The sequence below is a fragment of the Giraffa tippelskirchi genome, chromosome 5 (genome assembly GCF_054371585.1).
Source record: "Giraffa tippelskirchi isolate mGirTip1 chromosome 5, T2T-mGirTip1v1.2.pri, whole genome shotgun sequence".
In the NCBI taxonomy this organism is placed as follows: Eukaryota; Metazoa; Chordata; class Mammalia; order Artiodactyla; family Giraffidae; genus Giraffa; species Giraffa tippelskirchi.
Genome location: NC_137279.1, coordinates 92809358 through 92824773, shown reverse-complemented (window position 1 = coordinate 92824773; position 15416 = coordinate 92809358). Strand labels below are relative to the sequence as shown.

General features: G+C 54.0%; 1 protein-coding gene across 4 annotated transcripts; it reads right to left on the bottom strand.

Moving 5' to 3' along the window:
- Positions 1-1175: 1175 nt before the first annotated feature.
- Positions 1176-10508, bottom strand: NES (nestin). 4 transcript variants are annotated; one of them, XM_081494171.1, is made up of 6 exons: positions 9586-10508; positions 8406-8530; positions 6565-6638; positions 4762-6334; positions 4570-4728; positions 1176-4473 (listed from the first exon to the last, which is right to left on the bottom strand). In XM_081494171.1, the coding sequence occupies exons 1-6, from the start codon at positions 10366-10368 to the stop codon at positions 1716-1718; spliced, it is 5472 nt and encodes a 1823-aa protein (XP_081350297.1). In that variant the 5' UTR covers positions 10369-10508; the 3' UTR covers positions 1176-1715. The 4 variants fall into 4 exon arrangements, with proteins under 4 accessions (XP_081350297.1, XP_081350296.1, XP_081350298.1 ...); XM_081494170.1 differs by having other exon boundaries at positions 4570-6334; XM_081494172.1 differs by lacking the exon at positions 4570-4728 and having other exon boundaries at positions 1176-4230; positions 4987-6334.
- Positions 10509-15416: the final 4908 nt, after the last annotated feature.

Sequence of the window (15416 nt, the reverse complement as noted above, 5' to 3'; positions counted from 1 at the left end):
AGAGAAGCAGACAGTGGGGTCCTGTCGGGGGCCTCCTGTTCACCCCGTCCTTGTCGGGAGGATGAGCTGAAGTCAGAGGGGTTGAGATTTCATCTTCTCATCTTCCCCTGGCCTCAGCCTTAGGCCCGAGAAAAGAAAGAGCCTGCCCCTGGCCTTGGGATTCTCTCCAAACAGGGAACATTCATCTGGCAGCTCCTGCCCCACCCCCACCCAGAGTATTTAGAGGTGCTCTTCCTTCCCTCCAGAGCTGAGATGGGGAGTGGCTTCTATTTGGGTATCCTGACTTCAAGGCCTTCAAGCCCAGCCTAATCCAGGCACCTCTGGTCCCTCCTGGCCCTATACAGGGACCCAGAGAACTGCTGGGAAGGAGGGTGTTCTTGGGAAGACGCTGTGGCTGGGTGGACCCCCAATCTAACCCCAGGCAGCAGCACACCCCGTCATCGCTCTTTCGCTTCACCTGACAGCTTCAGTTTATCCCCCTTCACCTCCACTTTCTTGTCTTCCCTGTCTCCTGCTTCCACTTGCAAGGAGGTCCTACTGAAGATCTAACCTGTAACCCTCTGGCTTCCCCTAGTCTGCTCCCTGCTCTCTCTGCACTGGGAGGCCCCCACGTCACCTGGCCCATGTTTGTCATTGTGTGGCAGAATCTGAGGTTCAGAGAGGTTAAGCACTGACCTGAGGCTACACAGCCAGACTAAGGCAGAACAGACCTCCTTCTTCCCTCACCGGCCTCTGATCCAGCCAGTCTGAGCAGAGACACTAAGTCCAGACAATTGTTTGGGTTTGGGGGCAAGGGGGCTTATTATGCTGGCGGCACTGAGGGGCTGGCAGGGAGGACATGCGAGGGTGGGGGTGGCCCCAAGCCTTAATCCCTGTAATCAGTGCTGTGGGCAGAGATGATGACAGGCCTGGCTTCTGCAGGCACCAAGGTCACCTGGGTTGGCACCCCCATTCCCCGATCAAGCAGCACCCCCAGCCTTCCCCGGGTCCCCAGCACTGCTGCCTGCAATCTTCATCTGCCTGGCTTGTCTCCACCATGAGGCCTTCCAGAATCTTCTCCCCTCAGCAGGCAGCCCCTCCCCAACACCAGCATCTCCTGCTCCCCCCTATCACGGCTCTTCTGCCTCTGTGTCAACCCTGAGGCCCTCCTGAATTGAGGAAGGAAGAGTCCAGACTTTGTAGGCGGAGGCATTACTTTATTCAGGAAAGAATGAGCCAGACGGGGCCACAACATGGCAGGTCTATGGGGGGTCAGGACACAGGAGCACCCCCTCACCCTCATTAGCCACCGGCCAACTATCTCATGAAGGTGCAGGGAGGAAGGGCAGAGCTGGTAAGCCCTGGCACACGGACCACCACAGTCCCTCCCTTTGGAGGGGCCACCGAGCCCTGGCCTTTTCCAGCTAATGGGATGGGGAGGAAAGGGGATGCAGTGAAAAGGAGGGACTAGTCCTACAGAGATTCGGTTGGCTTCAGCCTCGTGGGACAGTGCAGGCAGGCTGTCCCCGCTAAGCAGAGGCCAAGGGGCTGGTCTCTATTCCCGGAGTCTCCACTCTTGGACCGGTTCCCTTTGCCACACCCATTTCACCTTGGCCAGCCAGGCCTCTGGGATAGAACCACAGGTCAAGAGAGCATAGGTTAAGGGTGCTGCCCCGAGCAGGGAGGGGGTTGGGGGACACCCCTCCGCCCAATGCCTCCGTGTAGGAGCGCTTTCTCTAGTCCTCCCCTGAGGACCAGGAGTCTCCATCACCTTCTCTCTGACTGAACTTCAGGAATTGGCCTTGGCCCAGGTGAAGAGGAGCCCCTGCCCAAGGGGCCTTCAGGGAACCCCCCTCCTCCTCCAAGGGGTTCCCTCGGTCCCCCTCAGTGGCCCCCGGTTTCCCCTGGCCTACGGCCTCGGACTGCTCCAGCCCATTCACCACGCCCCCATTCACCTGCTCCAACTCTTCCTTCAGGCTGGGGCCTGGGCCACCGACATCAAGGGTGCCCTCCACCCCGCTGAGGGTCCCCAGAGGGCCAGGGACTTGGTCCGCCCTCTCCAGGGGAGCAGCATCAGACTCTTCCTCTGAGCCCGAGGCCTCAGTGCTGTTCTGGGACTCCGTCTCCAGGGCAGTCACTGGGGCGTCCGGTGCCGCGCCCCTTGGGAGATCGTCCCAGGGGATACTGACATCCAGGGTCTCAGACCCCAGGAGGTTCCCTCCCTGAGGGCTGCTCAGGGCAGGGAGGCTGCCCACAGAGGGCGCTGGCCCCCAGCACCCTGCCCCTGGCTCCCTCTCCTCTTCTTCATCTTCTTCCTCTCCCTCCTCCCCACTCTCTTCCTCATCTGCAAATCCGTCAGATTCACCATCACGATCCCAGGCTGCAGGCTCCAGGAGCAGCTGGGGCACTTGGCTCAGAGGTTCTTCCCCCTCCCCGGGGACCCCGGGAAGGAGAGAAGCCTCAGTCCCCAGGTCTTCAAATTCTTCCGATAGCTCAGAGTCACGGCCATGTTCCTCCTCCTCATCTCCCTCCTCTTCTTCCTCCTCTGAGGGGTGGGCCCCAAAGCCCTTGGAGGCTGGGACTGCAGGACCCCAGCCTTCCTTTCCGGCCTCCCCTTGAGGGGAAGGCCTCTGCTCTCCAGGCAGGTCCCACTTGGGGGAAGTAGGGGACCTGAGGTAGAGGCCTAGGGGAGTGGAGTCAGGAAGGGTCTCCCCTAGCTCATCCGCCTCGCTCTCTTCTCTGCTCTCCTCCCCTTCCTCCTGGAGGCCCTCAGGGATCCCCCCAGAACCCAGATCCTCCTGCTCACTGTCTGCCTTTCCCAGGATCTCAGCCCTGTCTTCCAGCCCCCAGCTGGCCTCTTGGTTCCCCTCAGCCAGGGGCTGGGGCCCAGGGGCATCTTCAGGGATTAGGGTGGGTGAGCAGGACTCAGTGGGCCTCAGACTAGGGGGCTCCAGCAGCGGTTTGGCATCCTCCTCTGCTCCCTCTGACCCTAGGGGCCTGGGTTGAGGGGTATCACTTCCCTCATGGCACAAGGTCTCAGCTGAGACTGTCTCCTTTGTTTTCCCAGGGGCCCCAGATTCTGACTCCTCCCAGTCCCTAGGAGTCTCCAGCGGCTCTCCGCTCTTCCTGGGCAGTGTGGAGACCTCCAGCTCCAGAGTGCCTGCCTCCTCCTGCTCCTTTCTGGGCCCTTCCAAGACCTCTACCTTTGCCTCCAAACCTCCCTCCCCCAGGGGTGGCTCCATCACCTCCTCTCTGGCCAGGCCACCTGGGTCCTCCAGCCCTACTACCTCCTGCTTGGGTCCCCGTTCCACTCCCGCAGACTTGCCCATGGCCGTCTCTAACTCCAAGGTGACCTCTGGGGAGGCTCGGCCATCCCCCGGGGCCACATCCTCATCTTCCAACACTGGCTCCATCACCTCTGACATTCTCTGGGCAGCCGGGAGGCCCAGGGCCCCCACCTGCTCTGACTGCTCCTCAGGGTCCTGGAGGCCCTCAGTGCCTCCTGCCCCACCAGCTCCCTCAGCTGGGAGCCTCTGCTCTTTGGGTTCAGGGCTGTCTGGCTGCCCCTCACCCAGGCCCCAGGCCTCATCTGTGGCTGTCAGATGCAGCTCCCCCTGCTCCACCACCTCCCCCTTCACAGGGAAGCTATCCCGTTCTTTCAGTTCCAGCTCTGCCCTCTCCTCACTGTCCACTCCAGCCCTCCCAGGGGGCCTGTGCTGATCCAGTTCTTGGTCCCCCTGCATTATATCTTCCCACTTCTGCTGATGTGCAGAGAGTGGCAGCTCCTGTCCCTGCTCCTCCAGGGACCTCAGTGACGCTTGACTCTCTTCCTTCTCCATGTTCTCTTCCTCTCCCAAGTCCCTTAGACTTCCCTTGTCGGCCTCCTCTAGAGATTGCAAATTCTCTACGTTCCACTCTGCCAGAGAGCCCAGTGACTCTTGATTCTGCTTTTCTAGGGGTCTCAGTGTCTCGTGGTTCCCTTCCACAGACCCCAGTGGCTCTTGACTTTCCTTTTCTAGAAGTTTCAGTATTTCCAGGTTTTCCTCTTCTGTAGGCTTTAGTGGTTCTGGACTCACTGTTTCTAAAGATCTCACTGCCTCTATACTCTCTTCATTTAGGGACCTTAATAACTCTTGATTCTCCTTTTCAAGAGGTATAACTATCTCCTGATCTTTTCCAAGAGACTTTAGTGTCTCTGGTTTCACTTTTTCTAGAGGGCTCAATGTCATCTGGTCTCCTTCTTCTAGAGATCTCATTGCCTCCTGGTCTTCTAGAGATTTCAGTAATTCCTGTTTTTCTTCTTCTAGAGGTCTCACTGCTTCCTGTTTTTCTTTTTCTAGAGACCTCAGTAGCTCTTGGTTTTCTTCTTCTCGAGGTCTCATTGCATTCTGGTTTTCTAGAGACCTCAGTGACTCCTCTTTTTCTTTTTCTAGAGGTCTCACTGTCTCCTGGTCTTCTAGAGCTCTTATTTCCTCCTGGTCTTCTTCTAGAGACCTCAGTGACTCCTGGTTTTCTTTTTCTAGAGACTTCAGCGGCTCCTGGCTTTCTTGTTCTGGAGGTCTCACTGTCTCCTGGTCTTCTTCTGGAGACCTCAGTGGCTCCTGGCTTTCTTGTTCTGGAGGTCTCGTTGCCTCCTGGTCTTCTTCTAGAGACCTCAGTGACTCCTGGTTTTCTTTTTCTGGAGACCTCAGTGGCTGCTGGCTTTCTTGTTCTGGAGGTCTCGTTGCCTCCTGGTCTTCTTCTAGAGACCTCAGAGGCTCCTGGTTTTCTTTTTCTGGAGACCTCAGCGGCTCCTGGCTTTCTTGTTCTGGAGGTCTCATTGCCTCCTTGTCTTCTTCTAGAGACCTCAGTGACTCCTGGTTTTCTTTTTCTGGAGACCTCAGCGGCTCCTGGCTTTCTTGTTCTGGAGGTCTCATTGCCTCCTGGTCTTCTTCTAGAGACCTCAGTGACTCCTGGTTTTCTTTTTCTGGAGACCTCAGTGGCTCCTGGTTTTCTTTTTCTGGAGACCTCAGCGGCTCCTGGCTTTTTTGTTCTGAAGGTCTCGCTGCCTCCTGGTCTTCTTCTAGAGATCTCAGTGACTCCTGGTTTTCTTTTTCTAGAGGTCTCAAAGCCTCATGATTCTCATCTTCTGGAGCCCTCAGGGATTCATGATTCTCTTTTCCTAGAGGTCTTGATGTCTCCTGGTCTTCTTCTTCTAGAGACCTCAATGGCTCTTGATTCTCTTTGGCTAGGAGTCTCAATGTTTCTTGGTTCTCTACTTCTTGACATCTCAGTGGCTCCTGACTCTCCTTTTCTAGAGTTCTCAATGACTCAATGTTCTCCTCTTCTAGAGACCTCACTAATTCTTGATTTTCCTTTCCTGGATATAAAAATGTCTCTACATTAACTTCAAGAGACCTCATTATTTCTTGATTCTCCTTTTCTAGAGATGGCAATGTCTGTGGATCCTCTTTTTCTATAGGCTTAAGTAGTTCTAGAGTCTCTTTTTCTAGAGATCTCACTACCTCCATCTCCTTTCCTTCCAAAGACTTCAATAATTCTTGATTCTCCTCTTCTAGTATTTTTAGTGTTTCTAAGTTCGCTTCTTCCAAAGAACTCAGAGATTCCAGATTCTCCTTCTCTAGAGATCTTATAGTCTCATGGCTCTGTTTTTCTAGTGGAATCGATGGCTTTTGAATCTCTTCTTCCAGAGATTTCAGAGTTTCTTTTTCCAAAGGACCCTGGGAGTCTTGGATTTCTTTCATGTCCAGATCCCCCTCTTCTTGCCATGTTTCCTGCTGCAAGCTGCTCACTGCTTTGACCTCTACCACTGTTTCTGTCTCTGCCAGCCCCCAGAGTTGTCCTTCATCTTCCTCCTGGGATCTGCTGGACTCTCTAGACCCACTGGGTTCTCCACCTTTGGCCTCTAGACTGGAGTGGTCAGGGCTGAGGGCTGGAGCCAGGGAGGCACGATCTTCAGGGGACTGGCTTGGACTGGGCTCTTGTTGCTGGCCCCCAGGCTCCTCTGGTCCCGGCAGGATGCTGGCAGGGATGGCCACCTTGGCTTCAGCCCATATGACTTCTGGTACCTGTTGCCTCCCAACCCGTGGTTGGGGCAGGGACACAGGGGCATCCTGGGCTCTGATCTCGGTATCTACAGCAGGGCAGGGAGCCTGAGGGGTGGGTGGGATGGGGGTGCTGGCTGAGGTCGGGATGCGGGCCTGAAGGAATTCCTGGCTCTTCAGAAAAGTTGGCACAGGTGTTTCAAGGGTACCAGGCAAAGGTGAGGAGAGGGGAGTAGGGCTCAGGACAGAAAGCAGAGGTCCCGGACGCCGGCCCTCTGGGGTCCCAGGGAAATGTAGCTCCAGCTTAGGGTCTGGAAAGGCAGAGGGGGGAAAATGGTGTCAGGACAGATCAGCTGGGATGGGGAGGAGTACCCTAACCCTGCTTCAGCCTTTTTTGGGGTGGGCTAAGTGCATGCTCATTGATGTTAGGGGCCACGGAGTCAAGAGTTAGGCTTTCCTGCTTCTCAGAAAATGAATTGCTCTGGGGTATGAAGAGGAAACAAAAGTAAAGTTCTGGGGGAAACTTGACCCCTCCTCTTACCCAGAAAGCTGAGGGAAGCCTTGGAACCGCTTCCAGGTGTCTGCAGCCGGGAGTTCTCAGCCTCTAGGAGGGTCCTGGGGATGAGGGAAGAAAAGCCGGGTCAGCCCTCTGCCCACAGGCCAGCAGGCCAGCCAGCTAGGGAAAAGTCACAGCTCCCGCCTGGCAGGCCACCTCTCCATTTTCATCACTATCACACAAAAGCCACAATGGGGTTATACTTGGCTCTGCACATGAAATCACATGGTCACACCCACAGATAGCACACACTTGGTCACACAGAGTCACACACTTATTTGAACACACAGCTGGACTCACAGACACACAAGCGGTTCCCACACAGTCGACAGTGTACACACCCCCCACACACATTGCTTAGACTAGTCCCCTCCCCATCCCAGGCCTATGACTTCATCCTCCATGTGGGGGGCCGATTCTCATGCTAATTGCTGCCTTTGTCCACACCGCCATCTGGAGGGTCTGAGGAGGGGGCTTCCCTGGGGAAGTGGGAATTCTCAGGCCGTTCCCATGCGATAGGCTCCCTCCTCCTACTCTCCCAGGGCCCCCAGAGCCGGTTACAGACAAAAACAAAAGAATGCAGCTCCCTCTCCAAATCCTTTTCATGCCTCAAAACCCAGGTTAAGCCCGCCCAGACCTTTCCCCTCAGTGGTTTGATTAGAGGTCAAGGCTCTTATCTGGGGATCTCTAAGTACTCTGGATCCCAACCCTTTCAGGGCAATGAAGGTCTTTGTGTCCATGCCCCTGCCTCAGTGTCCCATGGGGACTGAGAAAGAGGGGACGAATTGCGGGGAAGGAGGACCAATCAATTCAACAAGTTATGCTGAACATCTGTCTCCTCTGTGCTGTTTCTTCTTCGTGATCTCTGAGTCTGGTTAGTGTTTTCCCTGTTCTTCCTGTTGCAGCACCGCACTCTCAGATCTCTGTGGAGGTGGAGCCCCTCCCTTCTCATCCTTAGAGCCTCACTGACTTTCCTTCTCTGGGCCCTGCCTCCCCTCCCCTCCTGAGCTTTTTCCAGGGCCCCTGCTTTTGTTCTTCTGTGGATTCTGGGGACACTATCCTCAGAGCGTGTCAGCCCTGGCCCCACCCTGTGGGCTTGCAGTATGCAATCCTTCACAATGGCAAAGCCCCTTCCTTCCTCAGGCTCCATCAGTGGGCCCTTGGCTAACCAGGTCAGTTTCCCAGGCAAGACTGTGGGTTTGCCCAAGGCCACAGAGCCAGGGAAGCAGCACTACCTTGGTCTCAACCTTTCCTGAGCCATCAGGGTATGCGGTCAGTAGAAGGACTGGGCAAGGCCAAGGGCACCAAGGCTTGAGAGGAGTCAGGCCCCCGGACATTCAGGATGGAAGGGACTTTGGTTGTCACCTAGCCCATCGACCATCCTCCAGACCAGGAGACTGCGGCCCAGGTCAGGTGGCAAGTCGGTGCCACCAGCCCACACCTGCAATTCCTCCTTCCTAAGGCTGCTCAAGGACATTAACTCTTGGTGTGAGTTGCACACACACAGGGACCGGGCTTTTCAGCCCCTTGGGAGTAATGTTCTGGATGCAGATGACCTGTAGGTGTCCAGCCTTCTCCTTCAAGGCTGTCCCACTCAGATATATCACCGCTCCTTGGAGGGTCTCCTGGGCACAGGATACTTCTCCGGTCTTGAACCCACAGGAGAGCAGGCGGGCTTAGGTGGAAGGGATCAGCCTAGGGTCCCGGGACTGAGTGGTGGCAGAGCCCACACCCCAGCCGTGGCTCTGGGCCCCTTTAGGGGAGGAGGCTGCCCCCACACGTACGTGTGCATCTGTGCGTCCGCATGGGTCAGGGTCAAGCTCTACCTGTATGTGGCCACCTCCAGGCTGAGGGACATCTTGAGGTGTGCCAGCTGCTGCCGACCTTCCAGGACCTGGGCGATTTGGCTCTGGAGGCCTTGTTTCTCCTGCTCCAGGGCCTCCACGGCCAGCTGCAGAGCAAGCCAGAGGTAGTCAGTGAAGGGGAGGGCTCCTTCCCCCTCACTCACCTCCACCCGCCTTGGCTGCTGCAGCAGCAACTTCGCTTCCTGATTAACTTCTCCGCAGAGCAGATTCCTGCCTCCCCTACCCCACTCCCTGCCCAGAGAACCCCCTTCTGGAGCCTCTGAGAAGGGCCCCTCTCAATCCTCTCCCACGGCCTGGCTCCTCCTCTGAGGATGCTGATTAAATGGTAGCACATGCGGCTCAGAATTCAACTCCCACAGGAAGGGGGAGGTGAGGGAGGAGAGGAGATGGGTTACAGAGAGGAGAAGGGGGAAAAGTGGAAGCAGAAGGAAAAACGATTAATCAACAGGCCTGGAGCCTGCAGGACTGGAAGCCAAACAGCCCAGGTCCCAGTCACTGTCTCCTGCTCCCCACACTTGGCCTCAGCCCCCGCCCCCTCCACTTCCCACATGTTCTCATGTTCTGGAATCTTTCTCCTCTGAAAGGGGAGTGGGGGATAGTAAGACCTCTGTCTGGGCCAGGCAGGAGGCTGTTTTCTCAGCTGCTGGTCACATCTGCGCAGTGTGAGGGGGAGCAGCTGTCCCTGGCCTCTAGAATGTACTCAGGAGCTGAAGAGCCCTGACAAGGGAGAAGGGGCTGGTGGCCCCTCATCCAGGGCCCCTCACCCTCTCCTGTCAGGGGGAGGAGGGCTGTTGAGAACTTGGAGACTGACAGGCCAAGTCCTGAGCATCTTCTGAGTGGTAGCAGTGCCTAGTGAGGGGCCCAGAGGCCATCAGGGTGGGAGGTGCCATCCAGACAGGGAGGAGACTGCTGCAACGTCTTGGGCCTGTCGGCCCTTCGAGGTGTGCTTTGAGAGGACTCTAAACCACCATCCCTGCACTAGACCGAGTTGTGAGAGTCCAGGCCGGTGGTACCTGGCATGATTTTCTAAGAGGTGGCCCCTCAATCTACAGCCAGCCCAACTCCCCTTCCCAGGTCTCTGAACCCCAAAAGGACTTCCTGAAGCCTTGTCTTGCCCAGTCCCCGCCCCCGACTTCCTCACCTGGAACTGCTCAGTGGTCCGCAGCCGCTCCTGCCAGCGGCCCTCCAGCCTCTGCTCCAGCGCGGCCCTTCGCTCCTGAAGGCCGCTGCGCTCTGCCTGGAGTTGCTGCAGCTCCAGGCGACCCTCGCGGGCGCCCTGCATAGCGTGGCCCAGCCGCTCGCGGGCCTGGCCCAGCGACGTCTCCATGTGCGCCACGCGTTCCTGGTAGCCGCGCACTGCCCCACGCCACGCCTCGCCCAGCCGCTGAGCCAGCTCCTCCACCTCGGGGGCCGGCGCGGGGGGACCCCGGGGCGGAGCGGGGCCGCGGGGGGCGCAGGCAGCCTGCGCGTTCAGGCCGGCGCGCTCCTCCTCGTGCGCCGCTCGCAGAGCCTCCAGCTCGCGCTCCAGCTCCGCAGCCTGGGTGCTCAGCCAGGCCTGGGCGCATTTCTCGGCCTCGACCGCACGCCGGCTGCGGGCCACCTCCTCCGCGGTCCGCTCCCGGGCCAGCCGCAGCTGCTGGCACCGACTCGCCACGCCCTCCACCTCTTCTGCCAGGTTGTCGCGCGCCACCTCGGCCGCGTGCTTCTCCCGCCAGCGCTGGTCGACGAGGGCCCGTAGGGCCGCCAGCTCGTCGTCGGCACGAGCCCTCCAGGAGGCGTCCCCGGCCTGTGCCCGGAGACCCCCGAGCTCCGCGCTGAGCAGCTCATTCTGCTCCTCTAGCGCCTTGACCCGGGCCAGGTAGGCCTCCAGGCGCCGGTTGAGCTCCCACATCTGAAAAGATTCCTCCCCCAGGCAGCCCTCCATCCTGCTCGTCTGACCCACCGAAGGTGGAGAGACTCGGAGCACCAGGAGAAGCCAGCAGCTCTCAAAGCTTTGGGGACGGAAGGGAAAAGACGCGGATGGGGACAATGACGGGGCGGGGCGAGGAGCAACCGGAGCAACTGGGAGTTGGGAGTGGGAGCGAGGCTATTCATACTCCCGCCAGCCTGGCGGGAAAGGGGGCGGGACCCAGGCCTTAACCCCTTAGGGCTCAGGCGGCGGCAGCCTCTGTCCCTGCCGCCCCGGGGTACTGCAGAGCGGAACCAAAGGAAAACCCGAGCCGGGAAAATCCGATCCGATGGCGGTGGCTTTCAGGCGAAGGATGCCGTGAGGCAAGGTCATCACCCCAGATAAAAGGAGATTATACACAGAACTGAGTCTGTGGAAGGGGTGCCAGGGGATTCAGGCCTGCGAGGGGGTGCGAGTCTGTTACTCAGGGCATCCAAGAAAAGTGTCACTCATTGAATTCTTCTCGGACTCAGTTTCTTGATCCATAAAATGGGAGCGCTGATGGAATGCTCATGGGACGGCTGAAAGGATAGACGTGGCCATGTTTTTCCTAAATAGCAAAGACTCGCCCTCCTGAAATACTGGAAGAAGGCAGCATTGAAGATAGAGGTCAGAAAACACATTGCCTGGAAAACACCAAATATGTGCTACTGGGAGACACCGCGGATTCACGCACACCCTATTTCCTCCTTCTCCATCAGGAAACAAAGGGAGCAGGCAAAAGGGTGTTCTTTCTATTATTCATGTCATCCTTTCTACTCTTCTTTCATATAACCTGAAGTTCATATACCCACTTTTTAGGTAATGAAACCCCTACCTCTCACTCTCAGTTCTCGGGGGGCGGGGGGGACCGGGGGGGGGGGGAGGACACTCCAGCCCGTCCTCGGTGACAGGGATTTTTGTGCACAGGGCGCCCCCTGGTGGCTCTCAGACTGTGCCAAGAAGAGGAAGCAGAAAAAGGCATCTCAGTCACAAGGCGTCCAAATTTATCCAGCCTTTGGAATGTGCCAAATCATGTTCTAACATTTTATTTACGTTATCTGACTGAATCCTCAAAACATCCCTTTGAGAGCTCCACAGTTCAGGAGACAAAGAGCTCACTGAGGGCGGGAATAGCTGAGAAGGCCTTCTGGAGGAGGGGAGGTCCTTGAACTGGGTAGTGAAGGAGGTGGGATTTGGGGCTTGTAAAGGGGAAGCAGCGTCAGAGGGGGAGAGCCGAGAATAATGAGATTCCTTGAAGGGGGAAGGAATTTCTGCTCATGTGCATCCAATTTAGTTCGAAATCTACTCTGTGTCAGCAGCATGTTCCACCCCTAGAGGAGCTCATGATTTGGTAATGAGAGGGCAACAATGGTGGTGGGGGTAACCAATAAGGTTATCATAATACTTAGCATCTGAAGAGTCCATGGAGACCCAGGGGAGCACAAAGAATGGAGGTTTTCTGAGAAGGGGGTACAGCAGGATCAATGACCTGGAGGCTATCCCACTAGGCCAAGTGGAGCTTGAATTCACTGGTCCACTGTAAGGCAGAAGCCAGTGGGCATGGTGTGGGAGGCTGAGGCATCTCCACCCCCACATTACCTCACAAATCCTGCGGTTCGGTTTGGGCTGAGGCCTCCTGAGGGTTGTGCCCAGGAATGCTGATTTGGAGTCTCTCTTTCCCTTTTCACTTCCTGGCTATTCAGAGAGACATGATACTTGAGATCCCTGGGATCCATGAGGGGGTCCCCTGGAGACATGGAAGTGGCAGTGGGTGGAGACTTTCTCTCCTGGGCCCCTCACTGTCACCCAGAGGCGAGATGTTTGGCACTGTGTCTCATGCAGAGAGCCTTGGGTCTAACTTTTACACTTTCTAGCTGATTGACCTTAGGTAAATCACATAGGTTCTCCAACTGAGCCTCAATTCACCTGTTTTATAAAGGAGGTTAATACTTATCCATATCCAGGTATTTGTTCTGAGGATCAAACAAGATCAGGTACAGGGAGGTCTTTGTACAAAAAGCCTTTTTGAGGACTATCACCATGAAAGCCATCAAGCTAGAGCAAACCTTTTCCATGAGCCACTCTTGTGAGTTTGGGGAGTCTTGGGAAGCAGAGATGATCTGAAAGGCTGGAGATGAGAGGGATGTTGATTTTCCCGAGGCAGGAGAAGGGGGCTCCCACAACCACAGCTGGTGGAGCTGACCCCAAGCCCCAGCCAGTTCTAAACAGAAAACTACTACTTGATGTGATGAGAAGCTGAGGAAAATGAGGCTCCATGGGCCAGGAGACACTCAGTGGGTGCAAGGTGGGCCAGGTGTCTTCTCCATCCCCAGGTCGGGGGGCGGGGCCGGGCTGCACTGTTACTGCGATTTTTGTGAGGCCTTTGCCTGCACTTTTTATGTCCCTGGGCCCAGGACACATAGGCTCCCTGATTCTACAGTGAGTGGATACAAAGATCATTAGTCAAACAAATGGGACCCAGTTAAACTTAAAAGCTTTTGCACAGCAAACCATAAACAAGATGAAAAGACAACCCTCAGAATGGGAGAAAATATTTGCAAGTGAAGCAACTGACAAGGGATTAATCTCCAAAATATGCAAACAGCTCATGCAGCTCAATATCAAAAACAAATGACCCAATGAAAAAATGGGTGGAAGATGTGAACAGATATTTCTCCAAAGAAGACATCCACATGGCCAAAAAAACACATGACAAGATGCTCAACATCACTAATTATTAGAGAAATGCAAACCCAAACTACCATTAGGTATCGCCCCACACCGATCAGAATGGGCATCATCAAAAAATCTACAAAACAAATAAGTGCTGGAGAGTATGAAGAAAGGGGAACCCTCTTACACTGTTGGTGGAAATGTAAATTGGTACTGCCATTATGGAGAATAGTATGGAGGTTCCTCAAAAAACTAAAAACAGAACTCCCACATGAGCCAGCAATCCCACTCCTGGGCCTATACCTGGAGAAAACCATAATTCAAAAAGACACATGTAGGGGACTTCCCTGGTGGTCCAGTGGTTAAAAATCCACCTGCCAATGCAGGGGATGTAGATTCCATCCCTGGTTGGGGAAGATTCCACATGCCACAGAGCAAATAAGTCACAAATACTGAGACCACACTCTAGAGCCCATACTCTGCAACAAGAGAAGCCCCCACAGGGAGAAGCCCGTGCACTACAAGAAAGAGTAGGGCCTGCTCCCTGGAGCAAGCGAAAGTCCACACGCAGCAGTGAAGACCCAGCCCATCCCAAAATAAATAAATAAACAAAAATTTAAAAAATATACATGAGCCCCAATGTTCGCTGCAGCGCTATTTGCAAGAGCCAGGATTTGGAAGCAACCTATATGTCTGAATGGATATGGATAAAGGAATGGATGGAATGAATGGAATGGATAAAGAGGATGTGGTACATATATACAATGGAATGTTGAGGGCTTCTCTGGTGGCTCAGATGGTAAAGAATCTGCCTGCAATGCAGGAGACCTGGATGTGGTACATATATACAATGGAATATTACTCAGCCATAAAAAGGAATGAAATCATGCCATTTGCAGAGACATGGAAGGATCTAGAGACTGTCATACCGAGTGAAGTAAGTCAGAAAGATAAAAACAAATATTGTTTAGTATCACTTATATGTGGAATCTAAAGAAATGATACAGATGAACTTATCTGCAAAGCAGAAATAGAGATACAGCTACAGAGAGCAAATTTATGGATACCAAAGGGGGAAAAGGAGGGTGGGATGAATTGGGAGATTGGGATTGACATATGTACACTACTATGTACTATGTAGTCATCAAAATAGATGACTAAGGAGAACCTACTATATAGCACAGGGAACTCTATTCAGTGCTCTGTGGTGACCTAAATGAGAAGGAAGTCCCCAAAAGAGGGGATATATGTATATGTGTATCCGATATATGTATAGCTGGTTCACTTTGCTGTACAGCAGAAACTAACACAATATTGCAAAGCAACTATACTCCAATAAAAAGTAATTTAAGGGACTTCTGTGGTGGTTCAGTGGCTAAGACTCCAAAATCCCAATGCAGGGGTCCCAGGTTCAATCCCTGGTCAGGGAACTAGATCCCACATGCCTCAACTAAGGCCTGGCACAGCCAAATAAATAGATAGATATTTTTAAAAAATAATAATTTAAAATAAATAAATTTAAACAAACAAAAAGCAAAGTTCAGCAGCCATCCCCAGAGACATCCATGACAAAGCTGAGGGCTCCCTGGGCCCTCAGGGTTCTGTCCTTGGTCCTGAAGATCACAAACTTTTAATAAAGATGGATGAAATCACAGAAACTGTATTGATTAAATCTACATATTATTCAGGAAATGGGAGTTAAGCTTTGATAGAATAGGAGAGAAAATGAACCAGATGAATTTTTATTAGGATAAATGTAAAATCTGATTTAGATTTCAAAAAAATCAACAGCATAAGAAAAGAGTAAAGTCTATCTAGTAAAGAAAACCTGGGGATTTTAGCAGACCACAAACTCATTATGAACCAAGGACCGTGATGAGGCTGCCTAAAAAAGTAAAAAGGATGCAAGTAATTAATAGATGTAAGGCATCCAGATCGGGAGTGGTGACATTCCTTTTGCCCTCCACATCTGGAATATTGTTCGGGATACAGTATTTTAAGAGGGAACTTGGCAGGTTGGAGTTGATCCCAGAGGAAGATGAGCAGATAGTAAGCCAACTTGGAATACTGTTTGATGAAGATTTTGTCTTTTTTTTCCTTTTTTTAATTTGGCTGTGTAACAGCCAAATTAACAACAGGTCTTAGTTGTGGCATGCAGGATCTTCAGTCTTTGTAGAAGCATGTAGGATCTTTTAGTTTCAGCATGTGGAATCTAGTTCCTTGACCAGGGATTGAACCTAGGCCCCCCTTCATTGGGAGCTCAGAGTCCTAGCCATTGGACCACCAGGGAAGTCCCCGATGAAGACTTTCTGAATCTACTCATGTCTCAGGATTAAAGCTGCGTTCTCAAACTAAAACATAACAGGCTC

What these genes read in the sequence shown, in the direction of transcription:
- NES (XM_081494169.1), bottom strand. Translation starts at nt 10,368, where the DNA reads ATGGAGGGCTGCCTGGGGGAGGAATCTTTTCAGATGTGGGAGCTCAAC. An exon ending in GGACCACTGAGCAGTTCCAG is followed by an intron (nt 8,531 to 9,585) that starts GTGAGGAAGTCG and finishes CTTGCTCTGCAG; the next exon opens with CTGGCCGTGGAGGCCCTGGA. An exon ending in GGCTTCCCTCAGCTTTCTGG is followed by an intron (nt 6,335 to 6,564) that starts GTAAGAGGAGGG and finishes CTGCCTTTCCAG; the next exon opens with ACCCTAAGCTGGAGCTACAT.